The sequence below is a fragment of the Mastigoproctus giganteus genome, chromosome 9 (genome assembly GCF_048544385.1).
Source record: "Mastigoproctus giganteus isolate SK-2022 chromosome 9, ASM4854438v1, whole genome shotgun sequence".
NCBI classification, from domain to species: domain Eukaryota; kingdom Metazoa; phylum Arthropoda; class Arachnida; order Uropygi; family Thelyphonidae; genus Mastigoproctus; species Mastigoproctus giganteus.
In genome coordinates this window covers 217,424,227-217,441,659 of record NC_143583.1, presented here as the reverse complement: position 1 = coordinate 217,441,659, position 17,433 = coordinate 217,424,227, and the positions used below count along the sequence as shown (strand labels likewise).

Here is a 17,433-nt window from a genome sequence, read left to right as displayed (position 1 = left end):
TCTCTTAGTTATTACAAAATCATTAAGTACCCTATTACAATTTGATAACTTTCTGGCATTTTCAAACCTTAATAACTCTTCATGTGTGAATGTAGATACAAAATACTCATTCAGTTTGTTTGCTATCTGAGCAGGATCATCAACAGTTGAACCATCGATATCAAGTGAACCAATCAAATTTATTCCCTTCCTTTTAGAGTTTATATAAGTAAAGAAAACCTTGCTGTTTTTCTTAGCATCCTTTGCCAAAGATTTCTCGTAATCTGCCTTCGCCTGCCTAACCTCCTTTGTGACTTGATTACAGACTAGCTTATATCTGCCATATATCTGTGTCACCTGATAATTTATATGCATCCCATGCATTTTTGTTCTCTGTCACAAGTCTCATTAGTTCATTTGATAACCATTTAGGCCTTAACCTTGAACAATATTTCTTAATAGGTATGAAACTTTTAGTAGCTTCCACGATTAATTCCTTGAATTCTTCCCACTTAGAATTTGCTGTTGGTAAGATCATCAGTTGTTCCCACTGTACAGAATTTAAAAACTGTCTGAGACCACTGTACTCACCTTTACAGAAGAAAAAACCCTCTCCTTTACCCCTGATGGTAATTATATCTTTAAGTAAATTCCACATCAGTACTCTGTGATCACTGCTGCCTAGTGGTTCCTTTATCTGCAAATTCTTAATACACGAATGATCACTATTGATAACCAGATCAAGTGTATTACCCTCTCTGGTTGCCTCTCAAACATGCTGCTGCAGAAAACAATCATCCAATAAATCCACAAAAGTCTTACTAGTGTGCGAGTGACCAATCCACGAGTTCCAATCAATATCTGGGAAGTTAAAATCCCCCATTATAAGATATTCTGATTTACTAGCACACTATTTCTCTGTACAATTGTTCACTGTACTCATTCGAGTCATTAGGCTTATAACACATTCCTACTCTTATTTTTGTTTTCGCAGTGCTTATGTCACACCAAACTGACTCAGTGCACTGTTCGTCTATATCAATTGGATGCACTTCTTTTGATTTTATGTTTTTCTTAATTAACAGCTTAACATCCTCCCTTCCTATCCTGTCTATACTTTCTGTACACATTGTACTCCCCAAATTCCAATTCTGCATTCCTAATATCTGTGTGACACCATGCCTCTGATATCCCAAATATCCGCCTTTGATGTTTTGACCAACACTTCAAATTCATCAAATTTACTTACTATACTTCTAGCATTGGTATGCATGTATACATGCACCTATTCTTATTCTTAGTTACCCTAACACATCCCATATACCCACCTGTTTCACAATGACTGCCATCAGCCATCAGTCCCTGAAACCCCCAGCACCCCTCGCTCCAGGCCGCTGCTTATTCTAATAGAAGTAGTGCACGAATACTTGCACCTCTGCCAGTGGCTACTGTTAATCTATTAGTCCTTGTGACCCCCAAGCCAGCAGCTTTCTGACCCACCTAACACTGCCTCGATAGCATCAGCAAATATTCTTGCACCCTTTCTATTTAAGTGTATCCCATCCCTGTAGAAGCAATCTCTCCTGTTAACAAGCAGAGACCATGCTGAAAAAAATTGTGCCACTTGAGCCTTGCACATTCCCTCCAGGGCCGAACTGATTGACAAGGCTCTCATCATGTACTCCCTCCTATCGTGTCTGGGCAAAATGGCTGACACTTTCAAATATAACCCTAACTCACGACTTTTTTTGCAACATTGACCTGTACTTGTTAAGTAAATATGCAGATCTCCTACTCTTAATGTCATTGGTGCCAACATGCAAACTCTCAAAAGGCTGTTCTTTCCCTCTAACTCTTCTCACAATTATCATGAAGAGCTCCAGATGTGAATAAAATAAGTACTCTATTTCTTCAGTGTTTTTTATATTAAAAAGTGTCAGTAGTTTTTTTTATAGAAACCTACTGACACTGTATATGGCAAGTTCTGCTAAAGTTCTACAAATTGCAGCTATTGGAGATTAGGCACCTGCGAGGTGATCTAATTGAGGTGTATAAGGCTTTGGATGGATTGGGCAAGCTCAGTGCTAATGGGATTCTTCCTCTTGCTCAGATTATTCACTTGAGGGGACATAAATTCAAATTGAGGAAAGACAATTGTAGAATAGATGTGCAGAAATTTGCCTTTAGCCAGTGGGTGGTTGATAGTTGGAACAAACTTCCATCTGTTGTAGTGGAGGTCAGCAACTTAAATTCAAGACAGAACAGATGGGTGAAATGGGAAGGGGTTTTATTTTATTTTTATTATTATTTTTTTTGGCTGTGACTATATAAGCTTGCTTTCTTGCATCATATTCCTCTACTAATGCTAAAGTTAGATACTAATCATTTATTAGCACACACACTTACATTTGTAAGTGTGTGTGTGTGTGCTAATAAGTGCCTAATAGTTTCATGTTTATATTTTATCTGTAACTTTCTATTTTCAGCAGAAATAATAAAAATTTCTTCATACATACATAAAATATAAGCAGAAATATATGTCCAAGAAATTTTAAAATATTGTTTTCAAAACTGTTTTCTGGACTGGAAAATACTGTTTTCTGTACTGGTAAGTGACTATTAATTTTGTAATTATATTTTATGAATATAATTTTTTTTTTTTTCGCTTTTAGAAAAAAATTTTTTTCGTTTTAAAAATAACACATAAAACACAGGACATTTTATACATATTTAAATTTTTTATTAAAAATAAAAGTTATATACAGTAAATAGTACAGAAATTAAGAAAACATGGTATGTATGCCCATTGAAAGGACGATCATGCACTACAAAAGAAAGTTCAATCAGTGGTTTATCAGAGGATATAAATCAATGATATTACAGCATCCCATCCCAAAATGATACTGAAATGATTTTGTTTTTAATATAAATTAACAAATAAATTTGCAAAAGATTTTTTTTCTTTATATATGAAAAATGTACTGCATACAAAAAAAAGAGTTAAAGATAATGACTTACTGGTTCACCTGCACGGGCTATATCCCCAGGTTTACCTGGCTCTCCTGGTTCTCCCTAGTATAATATTTAAAACATAATACTATATATGTTGCAAACAATAAATAAGATTTGTGTCCAAATAGAAGAATACAGTATTATCATATTATAAAATATGTCTCTGTTCAATAAACAATAATACAAATAAAATAAATGTGAAGAAGAAAGAAATTAAGAGACAATATTAGCAATTTCATCATACAGGAAATGGAATAATTGAACTATTAACCAGTAACACTCTCTCTCTCTCTCTCTGCATTGTAGAGATGAATAAAATTTTCAAATTACTTCAAATCCTGCATTTCAACTGAACTGTGCAATCTTTACTACTGAGCTCTTAGGGTGAAATGGCCTAGTGTTAGAAGTTAAAGGTATACAACGCTAGTTATGTGTTTCTTCCATACGCTATTTGCTCGATTAGGCTCTTTGGCCACGATGGTGGTTGACCATCGTGGCCAAAGATTGGAATGGTCATTGCTATTTTCATATGCCTCATTTCTTTCATTTCTTGTCTTAAGAAAACATGATTTTTTCCTATGAAGGTTTTTTTTTTTTTTCTGGAGGTTGCTGGTGTTGGACACTGCTAGGTAGCCATTTCCTGTTTGTTGATGAAGGTCATGTCTGGTCTGCTGTGTGGGATCTGATGGAGTAATTATAGATTGGCCACATTACAGTTTGTGAGTAGGGGGTCTATAACACAGCTTGATGTTTGTACTTGTAATACAGTATGCTTTCTTTGATAAACTAGTATTTTTCTGCTAGTTTCTGATCTATTATCTTGGTGACCTGATTGTGTCATACACTGCACATCATCACAATTCAGCACATCATCACACTGCAGAGTGTTCACCCAACTGGGTGAACACTCTGCAGTGTGATGATGTGCTGAATTGTTTCAGGGACCATGTGGCATCATTGACATCTATCATCTGTCACTCCAGGATCCTTGTCAATGTATTTCCCGAGTTCCCTGTGTTGATTACCTGGTCTTGAATGGCGAGCATGAATCGTTCAGTCTCAGAGAAGAGCCATCCATTGGAAACAATTTTATCCATGTAGTCTAGACAGACATCATTGCAGTATTTGACATGGAGCGCCTTCTTCGCCTATTTTCTGTTTTTGTTTCTTCTGCCTGTGAAAGATCAACAAACAGTATCCAACACTGAACCTTGTTAAGGTTGAGTGTTGTTTTTGATCTTTCTTATGGCTTATATTAGAGCTATGTTTTCCTGGAAGTAATCTCACAGATTCTTAATTGCTTTCTCTTGTTTAATGAGGTCAGTCAATTCTCTCTCTCTCTCCCTCATTCTTTGTGGGCTATGGTCAGTCCTTTATGGCTGAATTTGAGTGGTGTTTGGCTCTGACCACGTTCTTGCCATTAAGCTTCAACTTTAGCAGGCTTCTCAGTCTCTGATTGTATTTTTCAGTCAGGCAAGTCTTGATCTCCTTATGCTCTAGCTGATGAGCCTGCACCATCCACAGATATTTGTAGATTTCTCTTTCTCTCTCTCTCTCTCTCTCTCTCTCTCTCAATCTCTGTCATGGCTTCAATCTCTTCAATATTTATTTATTAGTTTTGGCTGACTGGACTTTCTGTTGCAGTCTATAGGCCTTGCATTTGTCTAGATCAAACTGTATCCTGATGTCAGTGCTGAACTCTTTGGTCATCTGGAGTAGATGTTGGAGTTGATTCTCAGTTTCCACAGAGATTGATGTCATCCATGAGAGAGAGAGAGAGACAGAATTCTTTCTCCCTTCTTTTAGGGTATATCAGTACTTGCTGTTGTTCGGAATGGTGGTTGTCCAGCAGTGGGTTAAGTATTAGCCAGAACCACAGGGCTCAGGGTGCCTTCCTGGATGATACCTCTTCCAGGAAGATACCCTGATTTCTCTCCTGATGGTGATGGGTCTGGTTTCCCTGATTTCATCTCCTGATGGCGATAGTGATGATGTTCTTGACCTTGATGATAGTCCTCCATTTCACCATGGTTGCTTCTAGGAAGTGTGTTGGTGTTGGGTTGACTTTATAGATCTTCAGCGTCTCTATCAGCCAGCTATGGGGAATGGAGTCAAAGGCCTCGAGGCAGTTGATGTAGTCTGTGCACAGACTGTGTTGCTTCTTGTAGGCTTGCTCCATAACTTCTGCATCAATGATCAATTGCTACTTGAATCCTTTGCCCATCTGTTTACATCACTTCTGCTGCTCAGCCATGATGCTCTGGCTCTCCAAGTGGTCTGATATTTTTTTGGTTATGCAGCTGATTAGAATCTTGTACATTATTCGGAAAAAGTGATTTGTCTGTACTTCATCAGACAAATTTTGGTGTCTTTGTCCTTAGCTTTCAGATAAATGACTCCTAGAGTCAGAGATTCTGGGATTGTGTCAGGGTGCCTTATCATCTGGGTGAACTGCTCCACTGTGTGCCTGTGTCAGTGTGCAGCTGAACTTCCTGTACCAAGAGTTATGGATGTTATCTATCCCTGGGGTTTGCCAGTTGTGGAATTTAATGACCGACTTACTGTGACTTACCTTCGTTTTCTTCTATTCTAGGTCTGTCCAGGGGACACAGCCATTTTGGCAAACTTCCCTGCTCCACAGGTTACCCCAGGATTCCTCAAGTGCCTTCCTGTTGGGGGGGAGGGGTCCATTGCCTTCCTTCTCATCTTATCCGATTTTCCTATAGAAGGCTCTCTAGTTTTCATCAAATATCCTGTTGTCCTCTGGGCACTCTCCCTGTAATGGCAAAGTCTCTTGCTGAGTGACAGGAGTTTCTGCTTGAGGGTGTCAAGATATTCTTCAATCCTCTGATTACAGGTCTTGTGTTTGCTGTGGAGGTTGTATTTCTTCAGGATGGTCTTTGCTTTTCTGATCTGCTTCTTACTGTTACCCTGTTGGTACTGGGTCACTTGGCCTATCTTCACCCTCATCTCTTCTATCTTCTGCCTTCTTTCCCAGGCTGGGGGTTCCTCTGTCTTTATGTTTTTTGTCCTGTTTGTCTCTGTTATCTCTTCTGTTCATCTTGGTTGTTGTTATTTATTGGTGCATTGACAACAGAGATCATAGTGCACTAGTTCATTTGTTATATTTATGTTCTCTGTATGGAAATCTTGTTTGAATGTATGGAGGTTAAATATTTTCTGTGGTTATATGTATTGTTATTACTTAAGGTAGATGGTGGTAGACATTGATTGTTTGAATAAATCTAAATATCTGATACATGTTCCTTGTCACCCAAAATATCTTTGAGGGTGATGTTTTGGTTTTCTTTATATGATGATGAAAAAATTGTGTTTTTGATCATTTTCACATGTTGGGCATTCTGTCAGTATATGTTAGATATCAGTATATCAGTGCTTAGGGTTCTTCTGTATGCAGCAGATAACCATATATGAAATGTGTATTTCCTATCCATAGTCTGGTCAGAACTTCTTCTCTCCTTGACTTTCTTGTGCTCATTTTCCAATACTCAACTTTCGGTTTTATTTCATATAATTTATTTGATGTTGGTTTTTTCCAGAGTTCTTGCCATTGTGTTAGACAGCGATTTTGAATGATTGGCTTGTAGTCCTTATGTGGAACTGGAAAAGATTGTTTCTGAAGGTTAGTTGTTGATTTTGCATTTTTGTCAGCTTCTTCATTTCCTTTTATCCTGTTGTGTCCTGGTACCCAGCAGATGTTGAAATATCTATTTTGAGATCATTAGCATTAGCATTAGTAGAGGCATTTGATGCAAGAAAGCAAGCTTATGCAGCATCAGCCAAAAAAAAAAAAAAACCCACTTCCACTTCACCCCTCTGTTCGTTCAAAATACCTGTCCAGCTGAGCCTTAAACTTATTTAGGCTATCAACCTCCACCACAAGGGATGGCAGTCTGTTCCACCAACCAACCACCCGCTGGCTAAAGGCAAATTTCCGCACGTCTATCCTACATCTGTCTTTCCTCAATTTGAATTTATGCCCTCTCAGGTGATTTTTCTGAGCTAGAGGAAGAATCCCATCAGCATTGAGCATGCTTAAACCATTCAAGGCTTTATACACCTCTATCAGATCACCTCGCTGGTGCCTAGTCTCCAGACACTGTAATTTGCAAAACTTAAGCCTTTCTTCGTAAGAGCACCCCTTTGTTCCATTCACTAATCTTGTTGCCCTTCTCTGTACTCGTTCCAGCAGCTCTACATCCTTCTTGAAATGAGGCCTCCAGACCTGTATACAGTACTCTAGGTGTGGCCTGACCATTGCCTTATACAATGGAATAATCACCTCCTTATCCCTGCTGGAAAAATTCCTGTATATCATTGACAATACTCCATGAGCTACTCTTGCAGCCCGTCTGCACTGCTCAGAGAACTTCATATCTGCCTGCACAATCACCCCCAAGTCCCTTTCATTCTCTACCACTGTCAGTGTAGTACCACAGAGTTGATACGTTGCTCTGGGGCTGCTTTTTCCCATGTGTAGTACTTTACATTTGTCAATGTTAAACTTCATTTGCCACCTCTCAGCCCATCTGCTCAACCTTTCCAGATCCTGTTGCAGCAGCATAGTGTCAGTAGTGTCCTTGACAACCCTGTCATATTAGGAGCTCTTGTAGTCTGATGCCTAGAGGCTGGTTTGCACTTTTGCAGTTCCTATATATGTTTTCCCATTTTGGCATAAATAGAGAGGTCCAAGTCAGATATTATCATATGGGTCTTAACCTGTATGCATACAGTAGTGCTAATTGTTGTCTCCTGAGGAACAGTGGTGGTTCATTATCCTCTGTATAGAGACTGAATGCAGAAGTTGTGCAGAAAGCACCTGTTGCTATCCATAGTAAATTGGGTCTAACTATTTGAGGGGCACTCTTTTTTGCTGATGCAGAAATGGGTGATCCATAATCTATTTTTGACCTTACTAGTGATTTGTAAAAGTTGAGCAGAGTATAATGGACTGCTCCCCAAGATGCTGTTGTTAAGATTTTAAGAATATTGAGCAGACTCATACATTTTATTTGTTTTTTTTTTTTTCTACAAAGGTCAATTTTTAGTAGTAGAGGCATATGATGCAAAAGAGCAGAGCATATGTAGCATCCGCAAAAAAAAAAAAAAAAAGTTTCACATATCCATTCCCTCTAAAACTTTATCCAGTTCCTCCTTGAATTTATTTAAGCTATCAAATTCCACAATGTCAGATAGAAGTTTGTTCCAGCAATCAACTACCAGCTGGCTAAATGAAAATTTCATCTATTCTATTCTACCACTGTCTTTTCAATTTGAATTTATGCCCCCTCAGGTTCGTAACCTCAGCAAGCGGAAGAATCCCATCAGAATTGAGCCTGCTCAACTCATTCAAGGCCTTATACACCTCAATCAGATCACCTTGCATGTGCCTAGTCTCCAGACACTGTAATTTGCAAAACTTAAACCTTTCTTCATAAGAAACCCTTGTGAAAATCATTGTTGTGAAACAACAACGCCCAGTTGTGAAAGTCGTAACTAAACATAACCATGCAGCTCAAGCTGCATGGTCGGAAGCATTGCAATTGATTGTTCCATTCCCTAATCTTGTTGCCCTTCTCTGTTATTGTTCCAACAGCTCTACATCCTTCTTAAAATGAGGCCTCCACACCTGTACACAGTACTCAAGGTGTGGCCTGACCATTGCCTTATACAAGGGGATAATCACCTCCTTATCTCTGCTAGAAAAATTCCTGTATATCATTAACAAGACACCATGAGCTACTCTTGCAGACTGTCTGCACTGCTCAGAAAACTTCATATCTGACTGCACAATTGACCCCAGGTCTCTTTCATACTCCACTACCCTGAGGGTAACGCTTTACGGAAAAGTGGCCTCTCGCATTTTGCCCCCACATTTCGTCCCCAGTAGATAATGAGTAGGTTACAAAAATGTAAATACAGTGAATTCTCAATAACTCGAATTTTTATTGAAGTCCCAGCCCCTTTAGTGGAGATTCAATGTTAAACTCTCTCGATTACTTGAACTGAACTTCCGATAACTCTAACTTTTCCGAACAAATTTTCAAAATTACATTCGTGTACAAATTGTTATGGAGCTTTTAAACTAATTTCTACCCTTTTGTATGTCTTCAGGGTCCTCTTTCCATTGTGAAAGGATTAACTGGAACTGTTAATCCTTTCACAATGGAAAGAATACATACTCGACCACGAGGGCGATAGTCACGTAGTTAGAGACGGACATGGGGGAAGGAACAGTGAGTAATCATATAGGAGTATTTTCAGTAACAAGAGAATCTTGTTCTGATTTGTCTAAATTCAAACAATAAAAGTTCCTGCATCTGGTTCTCCTCACATTTCCTGGCGCAGTGTACAGTGCACGTTTGCTGTTTTCACCGCCTCATTATCGGCGGTGAATCGCGTGAACAAGCTGAATATCGCAGGCAGTGCAATATCTGCATATTATTTTTGCATCCTGATTGATTAAACCTGTGTGTACAATGGCAAAAGTGTTCCATCAATAAGAGGCAAAAGAAAATCGGTAGATGATGACAACCACATTTACATGTTTTCAAAGAGAACTGTAGATGAACAACATGGAATCTGGGTTTGTGAAAAACGTTCCACCTGCAAAGGGCATGTTTGGACAGAGGGTTTGGAAAGCCCAGTTGTGAAAGTCATAACTAAACATAACCATGCAGCTCAAGCTGCATGGTCAGAAGCATTGCAATTGATTGGTCAAATACGGCAATATGCAACAACCACAAACGAACGGCCACAGCAAATTGTTGCATCAGTAATTGCAGAGGTTCATGCCAATGTCACAGCATTACTTCCTAAAAAGGATTCACTTAAACGAACCATTCTTCATGTTCGATGCAACAATGATACTCCTGCTTTACCGAGCAATCCCCAGGACCTAGCAATTCCATAAAATTATCAAGAAATTATTATCGATAGCAATGTACAACAGTTTTTGATGTATGATTCTCAGGATGAACTGCTCCTGGGTCGCATGCTTATTTTTTCCACTAGTAACAGTCTTCAGTTATTGGTGCATAGCCAGGGGTGGTTTTCTGATGGAACATTTAGCACAGTACTCACGCATTTTCCAGCAGCTTTATACAATTCATGTGGTTCAATTCAATGCAGTTATTCCATTGGTCTACGAGCTTCTGCCAAACAAAACTCGTGCCACATACGTCAAGTTGCTTCAAGAAGTTAAAAATCTACAACCGGGTCTCCAACCCCAGCGACTTATTCCAGATTTCGAACAAAGTGCCATGCAAGCCTTCCAACAAGAATTTCCTGGTATCATAAATACCAGTTGTTTTTTTTTCATCTTTCCCAAAGTGTTTGGCGAAAGGTACAGAATGAAGGTTTAAAAGCCTGATACGAACAAGACCATGAATTTGCTCGTTGGATCCGAATGATTCCGGCATTGGCGTTTATTCCTCCTGCTAACGTTATTCAAGCATTTGAAGCTGATGACTTCCCCATTGAAGCTATGATGATCGCAAACTACTTTGAAGATACATATACTGGAAGAAGGCAACGGAGAGGCCAGCAATTACCCATTTCTGCCATCGAATTGTGGAATGTTTATACACGAACACTGAATGATCAGCAACATACCAACAACGGTGTGGAGGGGTGGCACAGGGGATTTCAGGAAACTTATGCTACTTTATTCCCAAATATTTACCGATTCATTGATTCTTTAAAGAAATAACAAGGGCTGCACAATTTCGAAATTATGCAACTAATTGCCGGTAATTCAGGCAATCAAAGAAACAAGAAGTATGCTGCAATTTCTGCTAGAATCAATAGAATCAAAACAATAATAATGTGCATTTATTATATTAAAACAAAATAAATTAGAATTATTAAAAAATTAGGTGTATTATTTTCATTTTTGTAGCCTGCTCATTATCTACAGGGGGCAAAATGTGCTGGGAGTGAAATGTTGGAGGCGAAATGCAAGGGGCCACTTTTACGGATCCCAACACCACTTAGTTGGTACATTTCTCTAGGGTTACTTCTACTCACATGCAGTACTTTGCATTTGCCAATGTTAAACTTCAGTTGCCACTTCTCAGCCAATCTACCCAACTTTTCCAGATCCTGTTGCAGCAGTATACTGTCATTATTATCATTAACAACCCTGCCAACCTTTGTATCATCTGCATACTTGGACATTAAGCCTGATATTATTATTATTATTATCAGCTATATGGTGCAAGGAAGCCTGAGGCTTATGCTGCACCAGCCCAAAAAAAAAAAAATTCCCGAGTTACCCTGAGAGAGAGAGAGAGAGAGAGAGTCAAAAGGGAATCACCAAGAAAGATGATATCCAGCTCAGGAACCTGGGTGTGCCAAGCCCATACTCACCAGATGTGAGCCCCTGGGGTTAATACATTCATCAATATCATTGATAAATATACAAAACAAGAGTGGGTCCAAGACCAAACATTGGTGGACTCCACTAATAACTTTAGTCCAGGAAGAGGAGCGTCCATTGATTACCTCTCTCTGTCATCTCCCACTCAACCACACTTTGTACAGTAGTCTTCCATGTGCAACAGTATCAAAAGCTTTCCTGAAATCCAAGTATATGGGGCGCCTCCATAGCCAGACGGGAAGGAGCAGCAGTGCGTAGCACACGCTTCTTGATTAGACTGGGGTTCGAGCCCGTCACCACCAAATACGGAGGATGCGGAAAGGTCAGGGAATGACCACCACATATGCCAGAGCAATATGGCCTTAGTTGCTAATGCTCCTTAAAAAAAACCAAATAACAAATAACCAAGTATATGTTATCAATATTTTTTGCATCCAGTTCCTTTATAACCACATCATAGTATTCAATCATATTTGTCAGACAAGACTTCCCCTTAACAAACCCATGCTGTGTCTGAACTGTAACTGCAGTCTTGTCTAGATGATACTGCATTACTCCCTTAACCAGTGACTCCATTATTTTCACCAAACAGAAGTTAAACTAATAGGTCTGTAATTACTCGTGTCACCCCCTTGATCCCCCTTTGTGAATTGGGGATACATTTGCATATCTCTAGACTGTGGGGACTTCCCCTGAGTCCAAGGATGCTTTCATAATTATGGCTAAGGGTTTGCTTACTTCCTTTGCTTCTTCCTTTAATATAACTGGGAAGGTCCTATTTACCCCACGTGATATTTTTATGTTTAACTTCAACAATTTCTCCTTGACTTTGCTCTCAGTTATTAAAAAATCATTTAGCCCCCTGCCAGACTTTGATAAGCTTCTGGCCTCCACTTCCCTACAGAACCTCATCATGTGTGAATGTAGATGCAAAATGCTCATTCAGTTTGTCAGCCACCTCAGCAGGTGCTTCAACAATCGAACCATTGATGTCAAGTGGACCAATCTGATTTATCCCCTTCCTTCTAGAGTTTGCATAAGTAAAGAAGTCTTTACTGTTTTTCTTTGCATTCTTTGCCAAAGATTTCCCATAATCTGCCTTTGCCTGCCTATCCTCCTTGGTGACTTGATTACATACCAGCTTATATCTATCATAATCTTATATGTCACCTGATAATTTACATGCATACCATGCATTTTTCTTCTTTTCCACGGTCGCATTAGTTCATCTGACACCCATTTAGGCCTAAACCTTGAACAGTATTTCTTAGTTGAATATGAAAAGCCTAGTAGCTTCCACGATTAATTCTTTGAATGCTTTCCATCTAGAATTTGCTGTTGGTAACATCATCAGTTTGTCCCACTGTACAAAATTTAAAAAATCTCTGAGGCCACTGTAGTCACCTTTATGAAAGCAAGAACCCTTCTCTTTATCCCCAATGGTAGTTGCATCTTTAAGTAAATCTCACATCAGTACACTGATGTCAAATCAGATCACAAATATTTCTCCCTGTGGTTGCCTCTTGAACATGCTGCTGTAGAAAACAATCATCCAATATATCCACAAAAGTCTTGCTAGTTGTGCGAGTGACCAACAACAAGTTCCAATCTATATCTGTGAAGTTAAAATCTCCCATTATAATACAATCTGATTTACTGGCCCACTCTATTTCCCTGTACAGTTGCTCATAGTACTCAGAGTCATTAGGCCTATAACACACTCCTACTCTCAACATGGTTTTCCCACTGCTTATGTCACACCAAACTGACTCAATACTGCACTGTCCAACGATGTCAACTGGATGCACTTTCTTAGATTCTATGTGTTTCTTAACTAACAGCATCACCCCCTCCTTCCCTTCTATCCACATTGTACTCCCCAAATTCCAATTCTGCATTCCTTATTCTGTGTGATACCATATCTCTGATAGCCCAACACTATCATCCTTCGATGTCTTCACCAGCACCTCAAATTCATCAAATGGCAGAGCAAACAATAGTCTTGTGTTCTTTAGAATCACATTTTGCACAGGTTGTCAAGTTTCTGCATGCCATTTGCAAACGTCCAAACCTGACATTTGTAACATCGCAATGGATTTGATATGTCCTGTCTTGTCTTACTTGGCAGTTCAGATATCCTGCTTTGATTTTTGCTGGAGGTTTCGGTGTGTTAAAGGTTATGATAAGGTTTCTTGTTGGAACTATATTTCCATCTCTTCTTTTCAATGTTGATTCTTTTCAATCTTATCACTCCTTGATTTCTCAGTTCTTCTGTGAGCTCTTCCACTGACACATTAGTAGAGGCATTTGATGCAAGAAAGCAAGCTTATGCAGCATCAGCCAAAAAAAAAAAAAAACCACTTCCACTTCACCCCTCTCTGTTCATTTGAAATACCTGTCCAGCTGAGCCTTAAACTTATTTAGGCTATCAACTTCCACGACAAGGGATGGAAGTCTGTTCCACCAACCAACCACCTGCTGGCTAAAGGCAAATTTCCGCATGTCTATCCTACATCTGTCTTTCCTCAATTTGAATTTATGCTCTCTCAGGTGATTATTCTGAGCAAGAGGAAGAATCCCATCAGCACTGAGCATGCTCAAACCATTCAAGGCTTTATACACCTCTATCAGATCATCTCGCTGGTGCCTAGTCTCCAGACACTGTAATTTGCAAAACTTAAGCCTTTCTTCATAAGAGCACCCCCTTGTTCCATTCACTAATCTTGTTGCCCTTCTCTGTACTCATTCCAGCAGCTCTACATCCTTCTTGAAATGAGGCCTCCAGACCTGCATACAGCACTCAAGGTGTGGCCTGATCATTGCCTTATACAAGGGAATAATCACCTCCTTATCCTTGCTAGAAAAATTCCTATATATCATTGACAATACACCATGAGCTACTCTTGCAGCCCATCTGCACTGCTCAGAGAACTTCATATCTGCCTGCACAACCACCCCCCAGGTCCCTTTCATTCTCTACCACTGTCAGTGTAGTACCACAGAGCTGATACGTTGCTCTGGGGTTGCTGTTTCCCATATGTAATACTTTACATTTGTCAATGTTAAACTTCATTTGCCATCTCTCAGCCCATCTGCTCAACCTTTCCAGATCCTGTTGCAGCAGCATAGTGTCAGTAGTGTCCTTGACAACCCTGCCAACCTTTGTATCGTCTGCAAACTTGGACATTAAGCTTGATATACCATCATCAGTATCATTTATAAATACAGAAAACAATAATGGACCCAACACTGAACCCTGAGGGATTCCACTAATAACATTAGTCCATGATGAGCAGTGTCCATTGATTACCACTCTCTGTCTTCTTCTCCCCCTCAACCATTCCTTTATCCATAGCAGTAATTTGCCTCCAATGCCACACTGCTCCAAATTTTTCAGCAGTCTTCCATGTGCAACAGTATCAAAAGCCTTTCTAAGATCCAAATATATGATGTCAAAGTTATTCCCTGCATCCAATTCTTTTTTGACTGCATCATAGTATCCAATCAAATTGGTCAGGCAAGACTTCCCCTTAACAAAACTATGCTGTGTCTGAGCTATAACTGAAGTCTTGTCTAGATGATCCTGCAGTGCTTCTTTAACCAGCGCCTCCATTAATTTTCCTGGAACAGAAGTTAAACTCACAGGTCTATAATTACTTGTGTCAGCCTTTGATCCTCCTTTGTGAATTGGGGTCACATCTCCAGTCTGTGGGTACCTCCCCTGGTACATTTAAGAGGTCCCACTTGGAATTCGCTCCTATAGAAGAATTCAGCATGTTGTGTGTTGTAACTACTGTTATTCCTCTAAAGATTGTTATTAATAACAATCTCTGAGTGTTTGGTATTTTCTGTTACTCCTAGTATGTCGCCAAATATAAGGCATCGAACCGACTTGGAAGATCCTACTAGACTTTCCAGTGTTTTTTGGATGATGAATGGAGACATACATCCTGATGTTTGATCTCCTGTCACATGTATGACTCGGTATGTCGGTACTTTTGGTGGGTCCATATCTGTTTTTTGTCTCTGTGTCTTCTGTGTCATTACCAGGTTCTCTTGAAGCCCTGTAGTAGTAGTTATTTTTCTACTCATGTTTGCTCTTTTGGCTCTGGGAGTGTTACTTTACTCTCCCAGGTTTCCAGCCCTGCTGAATGGAGGCAAGAGCAGTGCCACTTAGTGACCAAGCGGCTACTGTGTTAGTTAGATTAGCAAAAGTGAGAATAAGAGAAAAAAAAAAAAAAGGTGAGTTTCCTTTCTATGTCTTCACTTACTAATTGCAAAGTAAGGAGCTGTTTTACTAAAATAAAAGGGAGTTAAGGATAAAAATTAAATAAAATAGTATATTTATCAGAATGCTCTATAATATTTATCAGAATGCTGGGAATTATTTATTCACTAATAAATCGCTTAGTTCATGGGCCAGCCATTCATCTTGGTGGCTTCTACAGAGAAAATAGCTGTGCAGTTATTTTCTAGTGTTACTTTGTAATTGAGGTAATCCAGTATTATTCACTGATTAACATGTCCTGTGACTTGCCATCGGATTCTGTTGTGTCTCTGCTTTGGTATGGCATGGGTCTTTGTTGGTCCATTCCTATTCCCTCAACTTCTGCTATGGCTTTCTTCCACCTTTCTATGACTTTTCTACCACTTTGGCTGCTCCTGGTTGTAGTTCTTGTACTTGCTGTTCCTATCCCAGTTCTTTTTCAGTTGTGTGCGTATTCGTTGTTCTTTGTTGTTGCTCACATTCTGCTTAAATGTGAGCAATGGTCCATCTCTACTCTGTTATTCGCTGTTTGGTGACCAGAACCAGCCAGGAACCATTCCAACCACTTGGTGTGTAGTTTCATCCTGTACACTGTCAAGTCTGTCACTAGCTTCGTTACTTTGTAGTATCCTCACTTGATGAACATATTCATTTTGATGGTCCACTTCATGTGGTGGCTTCTTCATTCTTCCTGGCAAGTCACTAGTGCACTAGCGCAGGAAGCACTTCCATTGGCTGGGCTGGTTGGTCTTTTCCTTCAGTGGTAGCCATATGGCAGAAAGTGATGCTTGCTCTGCTCCCGTCCGTGGGAGACTGTCTCTGACTTTTTGAACCAACCCCTCTGCCTAAGGCATGAACACAAGTGACTTTATCCTACACTACACTTGACGCAGTATGTTACATCCAATATTTTTACTTCTCAATGTTCATCCAGCAATGGAGGTGGAACCATTTTAACTTTGGCTTTTTGCATCCAGTGGCGAATGATAGTTATTGGAAGTAACACCAGATGGTGCTACTCTCTGCCTAGCTATCACTTCACCCTCGGGAAGGTAAAGTCTGATGAAGCCAGTTTCAAGGTTTTACGGGATTTGAACTCGGGTCCATGATATTGGTGGTCCAGCGTTTTTGTAACCCCCAACCCTTTATCTTTATTTGTGCCCCTTTATTATTATTATTATTATTTGTGGAATTTGAATGATTTTTAAAATTATTTTCAGTAATTTACTTCTCAGAATATTGCATCTCTTCATAGTAAACTGGCATATAGCCTACTCTGCATCATGTGTGTGTACCTATGAAACAATATATAGTAATAAGGAACAGAAGAATAATCTATGTATTCTAAAAGAAAGAAAGAAAGAAAGTGAGAAAAAGAGAGGAATTTTATGAACTAGGGCTGCTGCAAAGTGAAAAGACCTACAATCATAATGAATATATAAATCAAAAAAAGCAGGGTTGTTAATGACACTAATGACAGTATGCCACTGCAACAGGATCAAGAAAAGTTTTGAGCAGATGGGCTGAGAGGTGGCAAATGAAGTTTAACCTTGACAAATGTAAAGTACTGCATATGAGTAGCAGTAACCCAAGAGTAACATATCAACTGTGTGATAGTACACTCAGGGTGGTAGAGAATGAAAAAGACCTGGGGGTAATTGTGCACTCAGATATGAAGTTTTCTAAGCAGTGCAGACAGTTTGCAAGAATAGCTCATGGTGTCTTGTCAATGATATACAGGAATTTTTCTAGAAGGGATAAAGAGACAATTATC

General features: G+C 39.4%; 1 protein-coding gene across 2 annotated transcripts in view; it reads right to left on the bottom strand.

The window, feature by feature from the left end:
- LOC150081124 (uncharacterized) overlaps positions 1-17,433 on the bottom strand; it is a 1,253,880-nt gene that overhangs the window by 473,374 nt on the left and 763,073 nt on the right. For both annotated transcript variants that reach the window (XM_090381132.1, XM_090381131.1), the window contains exon 25: positions 2,998-3,051. In XM_090381132.1, coding sequence (XP_090237258.1) covers positions 2,998-3,051 — 54 coding nt within the window. The remainder of the gene's footprint in view (positions 1-2,997; positions 3,052-17,433) is intronic.